The 21,428-nt window shown below is 38.7% G+C and overlaps 1 protein-coding gene across 1 annotated transcript; it reads right to left on the reverse strand.

Annotated features, from left to right (window-relative positions):
- Window positions 1-4,294: 4,294 nt before the first annotated feature.
- Window positions 4,295-20,557, reverse strand: npc1 (Niemann-Pick disease, type C1). The gene is made up of 25 exons (XM_044368121.1): window positions 20,392-20,557; window positions 16,849-16,977; window positions 16,588-16,694; window positions 16,015-16,160; window positions 15,534-15,701; window positions 15,113-15,362; window positions 14,895-14,977; window positions 14,378-14,748; window positions 13,910-14,136; window positions 13,416-13,516; window positions 12,870-12,972; window positions 12,554-12,743; window positions 12,147-12,329; window positions 11,828-11,942; window positions 11,523-11,650; window positions 11,114-11,248; window positions 10,754-10,843; window positions 10,302-10,492; window positions 9,918-10,033; window positions 8,976-9,105; window positions 8,608-8,793; window positions 7,705-7,936; window positions 7,190-7,303; window positions 6,762-6,924; window positions 4,295-6,661 (listed from the first exon to the last, which is right to left on the reverse strand). Exons 1-25 carry the CDS (start codon window positions 20,467-20,469, stop codon window positions 6,579-6,581), a joined length of 3,819 nt encoding a protein of 1,272 aa, XP_044224056.1. The 5' UTR covers window positions 20,470-20,557; the 3' UTR covers window positions 4,295-6,578.
- Window positions 20,558-21,428: the final 871 nt, after the last annotated feature.

Genomic DNA, 21,428 nt, shown 5'->3' on the forward strand with positions numbered 1-21,428 from the left:
AGTATTTGCACAGTATTGTAGTCAACTTGTGCACTTCATTGCCAGAAATATAAAGCAAATGATCAACTTTGTTTGTCTGTAGCATTGTGATAAATAGGATTTTCACTACTGGTTCATTCTTAAAATTAGCGAAACAGACACCTGCAACTAACTATATTAAAATCTGAGGGGCAGACAACCAATCTAAAGGTGTTTTACAGTATTTTTACATTGGACTGGATTCTACATCACTTGTAAGTAGAAAAATCCAACTTGTAAAGAACAATAGTTTTGGTTACAAAATGCTATTTCATCAATTTTATTGCAAAAAAATAAATTGCTGGTCTGGGGTCTTATATATTTTCAAAATTGTTCAATGTCATGTTGCATCTTTCACATTATTTTCCAGCATTTCTGATACACAGATAATTCACATTACTCACATGAGACTTGAACCGACGATGCCAAGATTACAACAGTTCTGACTTCATCTCTGCTTGTGTCAGAGTCTCACTGCTGGTGTTTATCATGCTGCCAAAAGTTATTTTTTGTTTTGTAAATGGCCATGGTTTTCTTTGTTTTTGGTTCATTATTTTACTCTCCATATTATATGTTTAATATGTGCTGCTGTGTGGCTGCAAACGTCACTGTTATGTCTTTACAGTTCTCTTTATTGTGAATTAATGTGATCTGTGCTCAATGTCTCAAGTCTCTGAGTTTCAAATTCATGAACTTGGAGTTCTTGAATAATGGGTTCACAATGTTTTAGAGTCTGTCTTAAAACAATAGTCATGTGCCCAAATGAACATTGACACATGTTTTTTCTTGCTGTAATCATTCTACCTTTTAATACTGGCCATTAAGGGATCTCTTCATAATGCACTATCAATGTAAGTGATGTTGGACAAAATCCCCAGCCCTCCTTCTGTGCAGAAATGTATTTAAAAGTTTATTTGAAGCTAATATGAAGTTTACATCCAAATTAGTCAAATCAAGTCAATAACTTTCAAAATTACTGGATTTTGGTGCCAAATTCTCTCTTGTTACAATCCTTCCACTCCAGCTGAATAGGAAAACAGTCTGTTGACACACAAAGAGGGAATATTATAATAAAGAGACTGTAACTGTGGGAGATATCCACTTTATTTGACTAATTCGGACAGCTGAAGCTTCATATTATCTACAGATAAACTTTTAAATACATTTTAAATAAACATTTTTTCAAATCAAGGACTGAGGATTTTGTCCCCCATCGCTTGCTTACATTGTAAGTGTCTTTAGAGGGGATCTTCTGATGGTCAGTATGAAGGAGGAATGTTTACAGTTTCAATATTCCAATGAGCAAAAGAATATTGTTTTAAGACAGACTGGAAAACTCTGTGAACTCATCCTTTAAAACAGATTTGAGTTCAGCTCTGAGTTGACTTTTATGAAACAGCTTAATCATGGTTCATTTTGTTAGGCTGACAAACAAACCCGAAACACCCCACTGATTAATAACTCATGCTTTCAAACTGTCAGGACCGATCATTTCAATACAGTAAACTGGGTGTCACTCCGGGAGCCCTGACTGGAAATGGATTGCACCTGTGGCTCTGATGCAATCTGAGAGCTCGGTTTCTCATCGAGTGGGAACTCTCCACTGCCTGACACACATCCAACGTAAACAAGGCCCACAGTCACGCCAGTCTCGTGCTGCCATCAAAACAAACAGGCCGGGCACGAGTGTGGACACATGGCATACGTGGCTTAGTCCCCTCCATTGACGGCCTAATTCCCCCCTCACCGCCTCATAAAGGGGTCTATTGACAGCCCTTCCTGAGCCCTGCTCACACATAAGTGACCCTCATTGTGAAAATATGTGTACCATCGTTTGGGGCAAGCTGCGGTCTATTGCCCTTCCCTTTAAAATAACAACATTTGGCTGAAACGGCATTTTGCCCCTTTCCTGTCATGATACTGTGACTCAGGGCTTTTCCACCTTTACAGTGATTTGTAAACAAGGAAGTAGTGAACACTGAGGTTCATGGTGTATTAACTTATCTTCTGTTCAGTACCAATATTACAAGATTGACTACACTTGCTCATTTTTTTTTTGTTATCTACACAAAGCACAGAGAAGTATCTAATGTGAACAGGTGACTCTGTTATCTGTTAAAATCCATTGACCCCTCTCTTTAGTAACTGCAATGTTGTGTTTCATCTACCACCGGCTGGCGGTGAGGAGGGGAAAGCACCGCGGGGTGGACCTGAAAATCTGATCCTCTCTTCATGTTTGACATGGCTACCTAATCCCTTTTGTTCCACCCCAAGAGTCTATTTCAGAGACAACTGAACCCACTGTAACAGAAAACCAAAGCAGTGACGCAAAGCAGGACATTAAACGCTTCTTACACTTATTTATTGATGGATCTGTGGAAAAAAAACACTCAGATCATCTTTTAAAGCAGAGGTGGCTTCAATGTGAGTTCAAGGACAACTGTGGGAGGAAGTTCAGGGAATCAGTTGAGGGCTTACACAGGCCTGTTAGAGAAATGTTTGTCTAAGTAAATTACTAGTAGTTAGAAGCAGATGTGATGATTCACATTACTGAAGAAATTGTCCTCTTCCACTAAACTATATTAGGAGGCATGACTTATGCACTCACATTCAAACTTATGGAATGCTTGATTTATGAGCAGTTTTTTGGTTTTTCAGTGAAAAGAAGAAAGTTAACATTTCTAAACAGGTATATCACTAAATATGACTTGATTGCATTTTCTAAAAGTGCACTCTTTCTTGGAGGAATTATTTTTCTTTCAACATCAAGGAAATGTGACCATGATTATATTAAACAGTTAGTATGTATGAGTTGTTGTGGAATCATTTTTATATAACTACTTTTGATCTATAAAAGCATTTGTATCCCACACATAACTGTTACATTTGACAACATGATTGTTGTAATTACAGCTCTTGAGTTGTATTAGTTAACAGATTATTGGCAGATTATTCTCTATATTAGTCCTGTTATCTAAGAGGGGGGAAAAAATTAATTCCAGGGATTGATAATCCAGGGTCACCATCATTCAGACAGCTGGGAGGGGGATTCAGTTGGCGCTCAGCCTACCGGAGCAAATTATAAAATGAGAACTTCTTTCGTAATAATTCATCCTGAGTGACGTTGTGTGCAGGAAATTACACAACGTACTACAACTTTTTTTTGAAAAACTGAAATGAACCCACTGTGAGTGCATATGCTATTAGGAGAGCTAACTGTGACCTTGATGCAACAGACTGAGTCTAAAATAAGCATCAACAATAAACTATAGTCACAAAATCCATTTGTATAATAACTAAAATGTCACTCTTTTGAATCACAATTGCTTTTACCTTGTCTTTCAGTTTTGAAATATCTTTAGTTTCACTTGTCATCCAGGATTTCCTACTTTGACTTTGACTTTCTTAGAATACTTAGTTTTTTATTTGCATTCATATATCATTTAATATTTCAGAAACCTCTTCCAGAATATGTCTAGCTAATATTTTAAATGAATGCACAAGAGCATGACAATTTTCAGTGAGCCTGATTTAAGGGTGTCACTGGCTTTTAGCCAAAAATGTGACATTTCCATTCTGTTGTCAGAAAACGATGCATATTTAGCATCCCCCCCCCTTTTTTCTCAGCTCTCCTTTCTCCTTTCTAACCTACAACACTTTTGCTGTAAATGGTGGCGTCCAGCAAGGGTATTGTCATAATGAAAGATGGGCTCAGGTCAGAGTCTAGCGAGAGGCGAACACTGCACATCTTACATAACAGTACTCTCACAACCTGTATATTCCCCCCTGCAGACAGCACACTAGACCTGCAGAGGAAATTAATATTTTAATCTCTCAGCCAGATTCAAAGAACAGTCCCGGCTCTCACAGGACAGCGGATAAATAAGTCATGAGGTGGAGGTTTGTGTGATAACAGGGCTGGACAGACAGTCACAACAATACATGCTGGGAGGAAGTGCACAACTGAGGGTTTGGCAGCGACGTTCGGTTGGGATGTGAGTGACTGATGGCCAGTCAAGTTTTTGTGTAAATATCCCAAAAGCTTCAGATTTAGATGCAGAACAATCAGATGGTTTTTTTTTTATTAATATGCTCTGCTGTCTTAGCATTTTAAACACTGGAGTCCTGCATATATTCAGTTCACTGACACTGTAAAAACATTGCAAGGCTGCTTCTCTGCAAGACATAAAAAATTAGGTCACTCCCACTACACTACAGAGGGCATGATGCAGGCAAAGCTCCATGAATGGATTCAGGCGCCACACTGTGGTCAGTATGAACAATCTCAACGACAGCACATGCATGATTTTTTACTGCAGAAGCATCGGCTGCAGTTACTGCAAGTGGCATTGCATTCCTTTAAAAAAAAAAAAAAAAACACAAAAAAAAACAACAAAACTACGGCAGAACTTGTTCAAAAAATTTTTCTTCAGACAAGAGCTGAAAAGCAACATATGATTAAAGAGAAACTTTTACAGCAGCTTCTTACTTCATTCTACTGACAGTGTTACATCATTTAAAATCAAATGTACATCTGCAAAAACATAAGTATAGCTCAAATATTTAGGGACAAAAAAAGCAATTCAAAGAGGCGTCTCCACAGTGAATCAGGCTCCACTACATACTTTTCAGAGAAAGTTTTAATGTGTTAAAATTGTTAAAAACTAAAATATCCCAATTGTTGTTTTAGTCTCTCTTTCTACAATCATGTTCAGGTTGAGTGATGATTCGTCTATATCAATGCACAGCACTGTTAACAAGCACAATTATCAGCATTAATGTTACAACTTGGTCAGTTGCTCATTAACATTTTTCACATCCAGGTTCAAACTTTCTTATTCTTGTTCTTACATTCCAAAAAACATTACCGTGTCATCGGAAAACTAAAACAAAAGGAATGTTCCTGTTCCTTTAAGTCCCTGCAGATTTTATACACCTTGTGTAAAATGTTAACAACCTCTTCCAGTGATGTCCCAACCCTCTCACTACTAAACCTGCTGTTCTCCTTCAAACCCAAGTGATTGCTCTAGAGGAATTATTTGCAAGGACACTGGAGGAGGGTTTTCACATAGCAATGTATGACAACCAAATGTCAATAGTTAACATAATTAAAAACAATAATAACTTAAAGGTGTAGGAATGGAAAAATCCCACGACTGTACTATTAATCCAGTATTTTACAGACTTATGTATGAACACACTCTGCATGAAAGAATACAGATGTCCTGTGTATTTACAGTTATATATAAAGCTTTGTCTCTCTCAACTCTTAATGCAACAAAAATCATGTTCAGTAACTAAAATATTTCATTTACACTTCAGTAAAACCATTATTAGCATTATAGCACCCTTTACACCTGGCATGAACATGTATCTGGACGGACACAGTGGTTTTTTTTACTGTGACCATTTATAAAAGCCAAAACAATCTGGTCCTGCAAACACTTACAGTATAATGGACACTAAGCACATTAACTAGCTCTAAAAATGAAATGTGACACAGGATAATGTAAATAGCTTGTGGAAATAAAAGACATGGCTGGATGTGATTTGCAGAGCAACATGCAACACCTACATTGCAGTGCGCACACATATTTGGACTACTCAGTATTGGCTTTGTATTCCAATACAATGACTATGAGGTTTGAGTTTTGAACGTGTTTGCATCTACATCCGTGTAGAAATGATTCCAACACAACTGAACATCCCAAAAAACCCTGTGAGCTGAAGGTCAGCACTTTGCCCTCATAGATATTGTTTCATTTTAAATCCAGTTGGTTGGAGTGGAGTCAAAACAATAAAAAAATATTACTACTACTTACAAATTGCAAAGAAAAATCCTAATTTCTTCATGTGCACAGGAAACACATTATTGCTGGTTGAAAATGCTACAACTGACTGTCCTGCTCTATAATACAGTATATAGACAAAGCCCTAAGATTCATGTAAATGCCAAGTATAATGAGGGCCTATGATATCAGTTCTGTTATCTGTTAGCTCAAGTGTGTGTGGTACCCCAAGCGATAAATGATTCATAACATCACATAGTTCTACAAAAGTCATTATTTTCAAAAAAAAAATCCTTTTATACATCGTTTTCTCTGGTATATATATTTTAAAAAACATGAAAAAACTGACCAGTTTTACCCTTTTGAGTTTTCCTAAATCAAAACAACTCATAGCATATGGAACCGACTGAGAGTTTGTCTGTAAACTGATCGTGGTGGTGATGTCTCTGCTACTTCCACACTTTTAAAAAGTGTTATTTCTCTTTGTTCTGCTTGTATCGCTCGTGCTTCAAATGCTGAAGTCAGGCCTGTATTGTAGTGTGAGGAGGAGGAGGATTGGTGGTGGTCCACAGTCTTCTGAGGAAATCAAAGTATGCAGTCTGAAAGGCCTCTGGTACTCCTACTCCTGGGTATATTCCTGAGTTAAATCCATGCATAGTAGTTGCAGCGATGATGAGTGTGTCAGTAATCGCAGAAATGGCTTGCGCGCACACCCACACAGTCTCTCCCAGACAGATAGTTAGTTCACTGTTCATTGTCTCTGACAGCTTGCTAGTAGTTGAGGAGGCACTCCCTTTCTGTACCGGCATAGCGCTGGTTAGCCGCAAACACCTTCGCTTTGTTCACTGACGGACCTGTCAGAGTCAGAACATACAGTATTACATTTAGTATGAACTAGCATTCAATTTGTGCTTAAATCTTGTCTTTTCCTTTTAAATACATGACATTACTGACCTATATAACTGAGCAGTACAGGGAGGAAGATGAGACCGTGCGTGGCCCCCAGCAGCACTATGGCCAGGTACATCCTAAAGTAGAAGACCTGGAAGATCTGGGACTTGGAAAGCGCTAGAATGAGGATACCTCCGAACTTTGTTAACGTGATCCCACTGAAAACCTGCAAAAAGGTAACAGTAAACTTAACATTCAGGCAGTTCCAAGCACCAAAATGATTTCATGACAGATTCTTTATCAAATATTAACAACAACATGACTATTTTCAGCTAAAGCAGACATGTAAATTAAAGCTTCCTCTGAAAGAATTACTGTATCAACAATATCAACATGCAAAATCATTTTTCATTCCTAACATGTCCAAAACCATGTAGCTGATACTTTTAATTGAAAAAAAACTGCCTTTAGTGGTTTTGGTGAGGACTTACAGAGCTTCCCATGTGAGCCAGGGCCTCCTCAGCCCGCTCCACTCTGTCCTTCTTCACGCTGATGGAAAAAGCTCGAACGATATGACTGCAGAACTCTACTGAAATACCAACGCTCTGCAACAGACAGAGGACAGGAAACAAGTCAGCAACAGAAACATGGAAACGCTGAGATGAAAGCCAAAACTGTTGAAGTTAGTTTTTGCTGGCTTGTGTTGAATATTTCATGGGTGAGATTAAGGACAAGTTGTAGTGACTTTTACTTTCCAGCTGGTTATAACAACATTTTCTTTGCACATACTTGTGACATCTAAAGGCACGGTGACATTGCTAGAGCAGAGTCCATTAGGGTAAGTGACAGGAAGGGTCAGACGACCAGACAGATTGTAAACAAAGCCACAGTTTTAAAAAAAAAAAAGGGACAAACTTGTGCTCCAATTAATTGAGAAACTACCCGTTATTCTCCTATTCTGGTCATTGTATTTGTATGTGTTTGTGTGTTGCATGCTCCTTCTCACCATGACCAAGTTCACAAGCGATACCGCGTTGAGACTGATGTCCCACAGCCACATGACGCCGAACATGTTGACCAGGATCATGGCGATGGTGATGCAGACGATGGCGGCTGACCACAGCTCGAAGCCCAACAACACTGTCGTCACAACAAATATGGCTGCCAGGGACACGCTCAAGTTCAGAGCCGTGTCATATGCGATGGTCAGGTACTGCTCGTAAAACACATAGAACACGCTGTAAAAGAAGAAAAGATGTATACATATTAGCAGGATGTGAAAGGGAGTGTGAAGAAAGTGAGCAGCCATTATTCACAATAATGATAATCCAGTTACTATTTTGGAAAGGACAAGTCTATACTACAGTATGTAAACTATTATTTCCATTCTTTTTAGTAGATACATGTTCTTTCAATCAAAGAAAATTATCTTTTATTATATTATCCAGTCATGCATTTCAAAGGAGACTTATGAGTCAAATTATTCTAACAATAAATAGACGTAACAAATCTAATTTTGTATCTGCAAACTACTTTTTCTTGGAATATTGGGGACGACCTCTGTACCTGAGGTTGTGATCTACATTAGTGGTGGCGTGACTGTTCGTTTATATAGGATACAGGGGACAGGAAGATTGCTTCAGTACTTAAGGTTACATTTATAATGTTTTCTTTGCTGTGTGCTTATCTATGACCTACTTTCCTCCCGTCAGTATCCTTGAACATTGAGTGCAAAACAAACAAACCTTTAGCTACAAGTATTTCAACATAGAAAATGTCCACAGAAAACAGTGGGTGAAACTCATTACTTTCAGACAGAAGCTCTACAAAGACAACGGTAAAAATCCTATAACTTATACAGCAGATAAAGCAAAGTCTAGACCACTAGAGGCAGTATAGCAGGATTTACCTGTAGGCAAAAACTTTGTGGTCCATGGACTGACTGATATTTTCAGCCAGGATTCGGGCCATTTTCAAAGCATCTATGAAGTCTGGGGACTCCTTCAGGATGGTGTGATACGTCATAAAGTAAGTGGCTCCGACTCCTGTGTTGTCGGGATGCAGATCAACTGCTGTGGCGTAGGCTGCATGGCCCCTGGAGGAGCATTGTGAATACAGAGGGGGAAAAAAAGAGAAAATTACAAACCACAATGAAACTGGTATAATGTGATGTGGTACTTTTAAACATATAAGAAACAGAAGTGAAAGTTAAAGAATGTAACGGCATCTCATGTGTTTTCAATAATGAAAACAGAACTAACAGAGCTATAAAATTACCCTTTTCCACACTTGACGTTAGGATTGTCTGACAAGAACATGGGTAGAAACCGCATGAAGTCGTCTCCAACGGGCCTCTGCTTTCCGCTGGGAGTCATGGGCCGACAGTGAACGCAGGATGAGTTTACCACTGGAAAACAATATCCAACAGGATGTGAGAAATAATTCAACTCTGGTCTGTAAGACGACACCAACTCCTAAAAACTACATGCCTTTGACTTCTGTGAATCAAATCTTTTCAGTCACAGTGAGACCAGTGAAACATGAATCAAATAAACAACGACCTCAAAGCTGCACAATGAGAACTGCCAATAAATCAACGCAGTGCAGGCATAAAACGGTGCAATAGCAGAATAACAAGTCTTTTTTTAAACATTGAAGCAACATGTAGGAATTTGACATTTTGGTGATCATGATATCATTCATGAAACTGCATTCATTTTAAAAACCAAAGCCATGTGGGCAAAGAATTTCATGGTTTGATTGTTTTTCCTTTTTCCTTTCCTTTGATTGTTTTCCCCTTTTCTCCCTCCTCAAATAAACTGTCCTATGCTGACACTCCAAGGTGACTTTTAACTGTAAACAAGTCATTTTATGAACTAGGAATCTATTAATAAAGGAATACTTCAATTTGCTGCATTAATTATCATCTATGCAGATTAATGCCAGAATATTGTGATCCTGTTAAACTTGAATTACTTTCAGTCACTCATAGTTATTACAAAAAAACAATACAATACATAATACTTGAACTATAATTACATTAAAATTTAGTTTTATATTGCATTATTTCTGCTATTTTTTTCAAATAATGTCCTGAAAGTTGTTTCACTGTGTTTTCTGCATGAAAACATGGCAAAAATGTTAACTGGTAACTTAAGTCAAACATTGGAATCACTACACAAGGCTTCAAAGTATGTTGACATTGGATAAAAAATTTACCCGAGGCATTGCAGAAGGCCCCTGTGCTGTTATAATATCGACAGCAGGTGGACTGAGGCTTCACCCAGTCAAAGTAGTCATCCAGCCAGGAGGACGGAGTGAAGGCAATGGTTGTGCTAGAAGCAAAAGCAAAAGTGAAGTCATCATTGTTTGGATTATAGTGACTATAATTCTTTTATGATCTTTGTCTGATCTAAGCAAGTTTTCAGGCTGTGGTATGTGGCTGTCACATATTAAAAAGCATGCTGTATATTTAAAATAAGGTTTGACAAACAGGACAATTTCCAAAAGCAAATTTTTGATTTTTCATTTAAATACCAAGTTTGTCTCGTGCGATTAAACCATCTATGAATTTTGTTCTGAGAACATGTATCTGAGACTTACTAGTCACTGATGAGTGAGGCGGCGTAAACTTGTTGGACCAGGGAGTCATTGTTGCAGCCCACCCCTCCACACACAAGATTCTGACCCTCCAGGCTACTGTAGTTGAGACCATCCTCCACCACGAAGTACACTGGAGCTCCAGTGTGGAGATACTCGCTCAAGTTCTTAAAGTAGTCCAACACGTAAGAGTCCTTGATGAAGAGACAGACTGTCAGAATAGACCTCCACATGTACAGGAGTGCAAGCCGGGATATCACATACATTCTGTATTAAATTAATTCATGAAGCCAAACCACATGACACATGATTGATTTAGCTTCTCTGACAACTGATGGGAGCAGTAACTAAATTGTTGAGAAGTGTTTCCACATCTGATTAAGAAGCTCTGGTCCAAACAGTGTCTACTAGCAACCCATGAACACACACAGGTGATGGACACTGTGAAGACTTACATCAGGCATGGAGAGTTTCTGGTCCAGTCCGATATCTACTTTATTCACCACAGCAATACTGAAGGAGAGTATTCCTACAAACACGGCCACCTAAACAAGGAAAGATGAAAAAAAAAACCTTAATGAAGAAAAACAATTATCATATAATGAACAAACACTACATTCTACTCAATGAAAACACATGTGTTGCAACACAAAAGAGGGGCAGCTGTTCTGTTGACATCTCTAGAGACAGATGTGTGTGACAAAGTGTCTATGAGATACATACTATGATCAGACAGATGTGCGTGACAAAGTGTCTATGAGATACATATTATGATCAGACAGATGTGCGTGACAAAGTGTCTATGAGATACTTACTATGATCGGTCGCACCCACTCTTTGAGAATGAATGGGGCATAGACTTTCTTGAAAAAACGGAAGAGTAAGCCGTCTGTTTTCGTTTCCTGACCTTCTGGCAGCTTCACACAGCAGAGGATGTCAAGGCGATTCCCCTTTTAAACACAACAGATAACACAGCATTTGATAAGTGTAATTATTTAGAACGTATTCTCAACCATGTGTCAGTGACGCCCAACAGCAGGTTTTCACTCCAGTCACTGCACTGATTAATTTCAACCAGAGACTAATCAGTGAAATTAGCTAGTGCAGTGTTTGGTTGGAGCTGTGCAGCATAAAACCAGTGGGCTGTTAAAAGCTGTAGTCCCTGACCATCTAAAACCTTACATATCATCATGAATGTTGCCACCGTTTTCCCCACAGTCTCACCTCCTGTCTTCTGGCGTCCAAGCCGAGCAAGCTGACAAAGCAACTGATCTGCAACAGGAAATCAATAAAAACAGCCAAGCCAGCAAAAAGAGAGAAAGTCCTCACTGCAGGCATGTTGGACAGGGCTCCTGCAGAGGAAAGAGTATTATCAGCATGTGACTATGACATGATGGCACTTTTTGTGGCAACTGTGTCAATCTTTTCCACTAAAATGATTTTCTTAATTCGAGTTGGAACAATATCATTAAGAACACATATTTCATAGTTTATATTACAAATTGTATTTCATAAATGATCCATTTTACCCAGGAAGAAGGCCACCGTCTCAGAGAAGGAGGAGAGTAACAAGCTGGGGGCAACGTCTCCAAGAATACGACCGATCTGCTGGTGAAGTTCCTCCTGAGGCATCCGCTCATCTCTCTGTTCAGATATTAAAATGAAAAAAAAAAAGCATGCAAGTTAATCTTTTATCTGAAAGAAAGATAATGGCACTGAGAATATGATCTCTTTTTTAAAAAAAATAAACCATACAATAAAACAAGCACAGTTGAGTTAATGATCAATATGGATGTACATACGCATTAAACCACACAACAAATAACTGGGTATAAGATATGAAGGTACCTGGTATGTTTGAACTATAATAAAGATGTTATCCACTCCAACAGCCAACACCAGGAAGGGAATGACCTCAATGACAATGAGTGTGAGCGGGATACCAACATAGCTGAAGATGCCCAGTGAGGCGGCCACAGAGCTCAGCACGATCAGGATACCTGCTATACCCAGAGAAATCTTAGAGTCCACCTGTGCGGGCAAAAAAAAAGATAAGAGGATCAGTCATCTTCTTTCTTTAGCTGTTCCCTTTAACGTTCGAACGGCAGGAAGTTGTCAAGCATGTTTTACAAGTTCTGCTGACTCACAGCCATTTGTCAAGCTCCTATGTCGCAATGAGGAAAAAGGAATTCCATTGAGTAATATGTAAAACTATGAAAACAATTACGTAAATGAATAAGCGCTCAGTCTCTTACCATTACTCTCTTGAAGCTGTAGATGTGACCCAGGGCCAGGGAGATGTAGATGAACATAATGGCATAACTGATTACTATGGTGCTGATGTCACTGTTGCTCTCTCTGTCGAGTTCATCTTCAACACTCCTCTCTGAGTTAAAGGCTATGGTCAGGTTGGGGTTTTTGAAGTTTTTCATGAAGTGGATGAATCTGAAATGCGCGCATGCACACACACACAAAAACACAGTAAGTACATAAATAGACCACGAAAAGTAACTTTTACTGATGCCAGCTAAAAGAGGTCTGACTAATTTTAGAAAAAGATTGATGTCTCACTCTTTCTCCCATGCCAGAGCTTTGCCCATCCTGACAGAGTCGTTCAGGTAGTTGTTGAGTGGAAAAGTGATCACTAGAGCAGTGGCATTGTTGTAGTTGGTTTCTGTAGTACGAAAAAAAATTTAAACATTACCTAAACCATTGTCTGTATCAAACACAATAACAAATATTATAGATCTGGCAGTTAATTAAGATAAATGATAATTTTAAACAGCAAACGTGTAACTGTAACTGCTGCACAAAAGTGATTATACTGTAAATACCCTTCTTATTGCTATTATAGATACTTCAGTAATACCAACAATTCCAAATCATTACTAACTGCAGCGACAGTGTTGTTGATACAACTTTAGTTGTACGCAATCACAAGTGGAAAGTTGATACAGAAATTGGTACAGAAATTCAGTGACCAAAGAGCATAGGTTATTTCTCTTACTGCAATAAAAGAGGTTCTAGACAGACTATATAACTTTATAATCTCCGTAAATGAAAAACAATATCTATTTTCAGTTTCTATGCTCTTCAACAAATGTTTATCCAGCTCACCGTCATAGCCTCCAAGCGCCAGCCAAGGGAAGACGGGGCCTCCATAAGTGCCAAGACAGGGATCATGGAGGAGAGTGGTGTCGTTGAGGGACGCTGGTGCACTTTAAGATGAAAAACAAAAACATAGTTAGAAGCCTACAAAAATTACAATCAACTGTCATTAGGAATTACTTGAAATTCATTATAGTACAGTTAAGAACAACTCATATGGAAACACGTCATGACAGCCAATGCGGAACTATGGTTGGGCTATTTTAAGAAGAAACTTTCACCCACAACGGTATTGAGAAAATGCAAATGCCTGCACCTGGAGAAACCAGATTCTCGTGAGCTGCAGATGTTTTACACTAATTTAGGTTTTAACCTTTTCCTCGACTGCGAGCAGATATTTGCTGGCAACTAAAAAAACTGCGAGGAAAGGCTAAATCTAAAGACTGCATGAGCTTATTTGTAAACACATGAAAAAGAAGAAAGCAACTGAGAAAAAAAATCACCTGACACAGTAGAGGAAGTGGCTGTGAAAGTCAGCGTAGACAAAGAAGTCATCTCCAATGCTGTGGTCCAGCACAGTGTGGCTGTTCTGGAAGTAGTTGAGGACACTCAAGATCGTACAGTTGTCATTGTATGGGGCCAAAGGAGCCAAGCAAATGTCCTTCAAGGTAACGTTTTTCCCCTCGTATGTGGCGACAAGGCCTTCAATGGCAAGCTGCAGATCCAGCACCTGGTTGGTTATGGTTAGAAAAAATGAGGAGGAAAAGAAAGGAGAACCGATAAACCACAGTTTCAGAGATGCAGCTGCTCTTCCAATGTCCCATTTTTATCTAACGTGGTGATGTGTCTCTTTGAATCCTCATAACAGAAACAACAGCTTATACACAAAACGCTCAGTGGCTTAATAACAACAGACTAATCAATATCGCTCACAACCAATCTTCCAAGTTTGCCTCTCTGACTAAACCCACCTGGTGAAGGATATCTTTGCGAAGGATGGCTCCAAATGGGACATCTGATCCTCCGAAGTAGGGGGAGTAGATGAAAGTGTCATTGATGGGAGTGGTTATAATGAGCTGTGCAGTTCTAAAGAAGGGTCCGAAGTGGCTGTCAAAGTAGTCCTTATCCTGGCGTGCCTGGCTGCTTGGAGACGACCACAACTCAACGGGGTCGGTGGTAATGCGCATATAGACCAGGCCACCAGAGGAGGCTACCACCAGTATCAGGCTGCCCAGTATGACCAGAGAGGGATGCCGCACACAGAAGGAACCCCAGGAGGTAAAGAGAATCCGCAGTGCATTCTCAAAGCGTTCTCCCAGCGTTTCACAACAGGATGCGTATACTACAGAGAGAAATACAATGAGATTTAGTTTGTGTCATGTGGCAATGATAAGAGATTGTTATTACTACCTACAGTGCAATGCAATTGTTGGTATGACAAACTGTTTACAGAAAGAAGAACAATAATTTAAATCATGTGTGAGTTACCTTGGTCAGGATCGTCACTGTTGAGAGACAGTGGGTTATTGCTGTCCAATATGGGGCCATACTCAGACATGATTGTCCTTTTCCTGTATGCACAAAGAACCACACAAGCCAATTAGATATTCACTTCAAAAGGCAAGCATCAGAACCAAAATATTATCATCACAGATGTATGATACGGATCCCGACAGAATATACGCCACAAACGAAAAGTCTTTTACCTGTAACACCAAGCTGCTAGCACAGCACCAATAAAGATAAGCAGGAAGGCCATGTAAGAGATCCACATGATGACAGTCATGGCATCCATACCAAGGATAGTCCAGGGAGGTGGGAGAGGGGGAGGGACAGGTTTGGGACCACAGGCCTTTGTGCAGTCCTGACAGGAGCAGGGACCTGAGCCGTCCTCCAGGCCCTCTGTGCAGTCATATGTCTTGTTGTTCATGGGAGTGTAACCAGAAACTGGGACATCTAGAAAACAGCAAAATATGCATGCTGGATTAATCATCTAAAGAGTAGATGTGACAAAGGCATTAGACAGTTAAAAATGATGAAGAATGTATTTAACTTAAAGAAATAAAGCAGGAGAGATATTTTTTCTGTAGCAAGTATACAGAAGTACAATGAAAAAAAATTATTTACCTGAGAAGATCGGGACGATAGGAAAGGGAGTCTGTCCATTGTTAATATCGAACATGTACTGGATCCAGTTAGTAGCATTGCAGTCCTTTGCATCCTTGCCACACAGCAGTGATAAGGCCTTCACATTGCTAGATGGAGCCTGGACGTCCTTACAGGCATTGTACATGGCTGAAAAAGCCCGATTTGGTTATTTTGTGGCAAAAACTCGAGAGTTACTTTCAATTAATGTACCCATTCACTCTTGCATCTGACCACAAATTTAACAGTCATGACTTTTAGTTACCCACAGAATTACCCAATTGAGAGCATGACTTCATGTTCAAATAGAAACTGTTTCCTCATGCCAGGCACATGTTGCTTATTATTTGGCATAATTTTTTAAATATATCAAGAGGCTGAGATTTGGGAAACCATGAAAAAAGATGTTTTTAACATTTTTTTAACATTTAAGAAACATCTGGCTACTGCTGTGTGAACTCACCGTTAGAGAACGTTTGTCCGATGTAGTACTGCACTTCCACAACATTGGACTCATTGAACTTGGTGCCATTCATGAACTGACTCTGGTGGGGGCTGCATGTCAGCTCACAGAAGAGGTTCATCAGATTGAAGAAACAGGCGGGACACCTGTACACAGATGCAGTGAGTGTCAGATGCAGAATAATTAAGAAAAAAACAAACAAACAGAATAATAAAACAATTTAAGGTTTAAGAGCGTTTAATAATTGTAAGGAAAGAAGCATGGTGGTAAAAAATGAGGTAAAGTAAAAAGAAAAAAATCTACAAAGATAAGAAAACATGCCAGTCTTGGCAAATGATAGTCATTTGGACTATGAGCCTGTTTCTGTCTGTCTTTAACCCCTTATTAGCAACATGCAACACCGAAGCTTTGCAGAGTTAGAACAACATATAACATTCGAGCACAACATGTACTTGAAGTTTTAGAAGGACCAACAGCCTACTCTCTGTGAACAGAAATTCAGAGGAGGAATAATGATGCCCTTCCAAGAAAGTCATGCGCCTCATTAGTTAATTTTATAAAAACAGTGCATACCGAGACAGGAACTGAAGGGGAAGCTGGAGACTCCCTTTGAGAGTGCGCAATTGGTCAACATTGCAGCAGAGACTTCGGTTTCCATAGTCATACCCAGGACAAAGCTCCTGCATGTAAACAAAAAGAGCAGTGACGTCACTTTGATAGACTTTTTCCGCGGTATAAAAATAAAGCACCGCTGGAAAGCAGAAGTATGATGCAGACGTTTGGGATGGGCATCATCTGAAAACCATAACTGGACAAAAACATCAAGATGTGTACCTTGAGAAGGTCATAACCCTCATCTTGTAGCGGCATAGGAGGACCGGTGTAGTTGCAGTTGTACTTTTTTCCAGGCACCTTTGCGGACTCGCCGCACTCACCGTACCACACACAGTGCTGGGCCCCAACCTGATAGTGAGACAACAAAAACATAAAGATCATTTGTGCAGTGTGTTTACAGAGCAAATTCATTTAGCCTTTCAAAATACAGCTCATATAGTCTGATGAATATTATGTAGCCTTTTTCTGAGAGTCTACTTTTTTATCTTCTGAGAATGAGAACATGTGACTTAGTTTTGGTGAGTCAAAAGGACGTAACCATTGTGATTTGCAGATGAACCTTTTTACCTCGAGGTTTTATATTTGCCAGGTTAAACCTCTGATAATGTTTCATTTCCTGTGTTTCTAATATCTCATGCTTTGGGTGTCTGAAAATAAGAATCTCACTTCTGCAAAAAAGGTTCCCTAGTAAATCAGACATTTGAAGAGTACAGAGAAACGACAGAGCGGCCCTTAGTTTAGTCATATCGCACATTGTTAATATGACTAACCCAACACATACTGTGGTCAGATTGCTATGGCAACTGCAAATAACAGTGGGACAGTTTTTGTTACAGCTACAATGACCTTTTTTGTGCACTTGTAAGATAAAATACATTGAACAATATATTTTTTTAAAGTGTTCAATAGATTTTATTACCTTTCATAGCTTCTGCAGTTCAACTTTTCCATTATCTGTCTATTCAGCATCATAGTCCTCACATGTTTTTGTTGAGGGGGGTGACTTAGGGAAGTTAATTCACTTACTCTACAAACTGTTTTATGAGTAAGCCCAGTGTCACACTCTGGCCTACTTGTGTCTTGTGGTTTTGAGTTAAAGGACAAGATTCAGATGTCACCATTTCCTCAGTTGGGGTTTTATGCAGTAGCAGACGGAGACAGAACTGTAACTATACTAGCTATTTTTACAAAGTCAACTTGAAAGACTCACAACTCAGAGAAAGAGACTTGTTTATATTGAATAAGAACCAAAACCCTCACATATTGTTGTTTGGGTCAAATCTGACCCATCTTGACATTTGAAAGCAGTAAAAGCACCTTAAATGACGTTCTTTAAACCTGAAATTTTATGACTTTTCCTAAAGTGGCCCAGAATATACAAAAATGGAAATATTACAAAATTATTTATTTTTGTGCTGCTGGTATAAATATTAACACATAGAGGGTGTTCCAGGTCAAATATGACCCATATTTATCCAAAGTGATTTTAAAGACACAAGAGGGGGTTAAATCAAGGTAAAGGGTGGTTATGGGGATTCTTGAAGCAGTGAAACTACAGACTGGCATGTGTGTGTATTTCTGTCTTTGGTACAATGGGGAGAGAGCTCAAGGCAGTGTCATGAGAACTGTCCGTGTTCCCAAAATAATGCTACATTTGCCAGGTTTCCCACCCAGGTGGGCATCTGCTCCCCCTAACAAGCCTGTACAAAGTAACAAATCAAACCCATCAATTACCAGGCGACCAACAGTCATAGTCCTCCCTGTAGTGGAGGTCAGCTTTCATAGTGCTATAAAAAGTACCTGAGCCCCTATTTTACTGATTTGGCGGAGTGGAAGGAGTGCTTTTGTGGATCTGTAACTCCAAGATGAAAAAGGAGGACACTTAGAGAAAATGGAGGAAAGGCCCTTGTAATTTCTCTGCAAGATGGTGTTGCCTTTGCAGCACCATCTTCCCCCCAACACCAACAGCCACAGCAGCATGTACAGTAAACTGAATCTTGCCCTGATCAATCTGCAGTCCCACGGTCAATTTCACATGGGGACAAAAGAGAGGAAGATGCAACTTCTGCACAACAAAAACAGACTGTAAAAGTAATGTTTTTGCAGTGTTGTTTGTTTGAAATCAGCAAATCAGTTTGTTGTTTTGTTTTATAACTAATACACTCAATGCAGAGTTGATTGTGTACAATTGACCTACCGTAACCTACCATACTTCACTTTCAATAAAATTAGAATAGAAATAATTATGGCTGTTTTTTCCTCTGTTTTAGATAACATGAGATCATAATATAGTACGATTGCAAATGTATTTTCTCTATAAACGAATAGTATCAAACATAAAGAAAACACTCTCTCTGCTCTCTGAAACATTAATGACGGCTAAATCATGCATTTATTAATGACTGATAACATATATATGGATACTAAATGCATTTGTGGTTCAAAGTTTGCTATAGGGACTAATTATAAAGGGATACTTCAGCTGGGTCAAAAATGACCAGCGCCATACTATGAAGGGTCAGAACATGAACAGTGTGCAAGGACAATTACATAAACATGACAGAAACCTGTTGCACCAAACACAAACCCACAAAAGAAACCAGCACCGAAACAAGTTTATGGTTATCCACTCCACCCTCTAAATAATCAATACTTTTTTACTCATCCCACATCCTTGTTTTACAAGGACGCTGATAACTTATCTCATTACAGTAATGATTAATCAGACCTGAAGTTTTAGCATAGTTTCTCAGTGATTTGACCAAATAACCTGATGAGATGGAGTACAAACAATGCAGTCAATGCAAAAGAGCTATTAGGCTACTGATGACAAGTGGGCACTATTTAAATCTGATTACTTCAAATCAAATGCATAAAGCAGAGACCAGCTTGTTTTGAAATTAAATCTTCACCAATCAATCGATGATGACAAGTGGAAGATATGGGTAAGTTGGATTTTGTACCTGTATTACACCTTTATGTCCATTATTTGTTTAATGTGAATCATGTGAAGTACACTCCAGGGTGATGCTCAGGTACTTGCTAAGTTTTGTTTTTCCATATGCAGTTTAATTTTATGCTTACATAGTCATTATTTATTTTTATCTTCTAATGTACTTTCCCTTCTGCTATGTACTTACTTTTTATATTAGTACTGATCTTACTTCTTCTTACTTATAACGTTACTTTAAGGCAACTGTTTAATGACCCAGTAACACTCAGCTTCCACATTTTATTACAATGACACTATTATCCCAATAAAAACATAATTACAAGATGAAACTGATATAGTCAATTTATTTGGCTCCAAACCATCTCTGCTTTTAAAAAAATAATCCGATAACAATCACAACATTAAGAAGCAGTAACACATTTAGTTTTTTTTCATAGTAAAAACAGAGAAAGGATTTTGATCTGTCAAGGAATGGCATAATGAAACTTCTTGATCCCAGCTTCGAGTGTAGACGAACAGTTAGATCCTGTACTAGAAGCACTGCCTGCCTCAGAGAAACGTCAAAGCTAACGTCTTATGTTCTGCATTTCAGGTTTTCGGTTACGTTAACGTTTCCAGCTAGCATTAGCTGTCTTGTTTGAGCCACCATTAAACCAATTACTGTCTATCTTTAACCAGAGGAAACAAATAGCTACACTAACCTGACTCTAAATTTCGCTAGCCGCCCCAGATTAACATCACACTAGCAACGGCGAACTGAGCTGAGTCATGTTTTAGTCACGAGAACACGGACGTAAAATTACACTTACCCATCGAAAATGTCCTTCTGACAGGAGTATAAGGAGGAAAAGTACACATAAACTGCTTCTCTCTGGTAAGAGCCCCATCCCTCTTACTGAAAAGACCGAATCGAAGTGTCAGTTCAGGTAAACTTTCGCATATTTTGTTGTTGGTTTCTTCTTCGTCTGATTATTTGTTTTGGGCGGAGACAAAATGTTCCTTCAGTGCTGCCACTAACCGACGCTGGTGACGCACTACACCTGAATACCATATTAACTAAAAACTATTACTCTTTGCACACTGGAATATTTGACTAAATATTTGACTGTATTTAAATATTTAAATACCGTACCTGTCGTCATCTGTAATTTAATGTATCTGGCTGCTATGACGATTTAATTTCCCTCCGGGGATTGATAAAGTCAACTATCTGTCTATCTATCTATCTATCTATCTATCTATCTATCTATCTATCTATCTATCTATCTATCTATCTAGCTAGCTATCTATCTAGCTATCTATCTATTTCATCTCATATCAAGACAGAGACAGGCATTTAATGTCTGACATACAGAAATATTGGAATTTTTATTTTAAAAAAATAGGGACTAAAAATGTAGTTTTTTTTTTCAGGAAGCAAGCCAGGTAAAAAAAAGTAGGGTATGATTGACATGCACAAAAGAAATCATGTTAAACGATAACAATCCAAATTTACATCATATCAGTATATAGATAGTCAATTAAAACACAATTTAGTGTCATATACATATGCCACCAAACAGGCAACAGAAGGCCGGTTTTGACTTCCCAAGGCAAATACTAATTCCTTTTAACACATAGTAGTATACAGAGCAATAAAAACATGAAATTCTTTACCTCTGTTACTGACTAAATTAACACAAGAATCAATGTTTAAAAAGCGAATAAGGAAACACCAGGGCACATCATATTTGTGGGATGCCATGCATATGTCAATTTGTAGTTTTTGCAGTGTTTTTAAATGTGGACCCAAGGAAGACTAGCTGTATTTTAGGGCACAGCTAATGGTGATCCTAACAAATAAACA

The sequence above is a fragment of the Thunnus albacares genome, chromosome 12 (assembly GCF_914725855.1).
Source record: "Thunnus albacares chromosome 12, fThuAlb1.1, whole genome shotgun sequence".
In the NCBI taxonomy this organism is placed as follows: Eukaryota; Metazoa; Chordata; class Actinopteri; order Scombriformes; family Scombridae; genus Thunnus; species Thunnus albacares.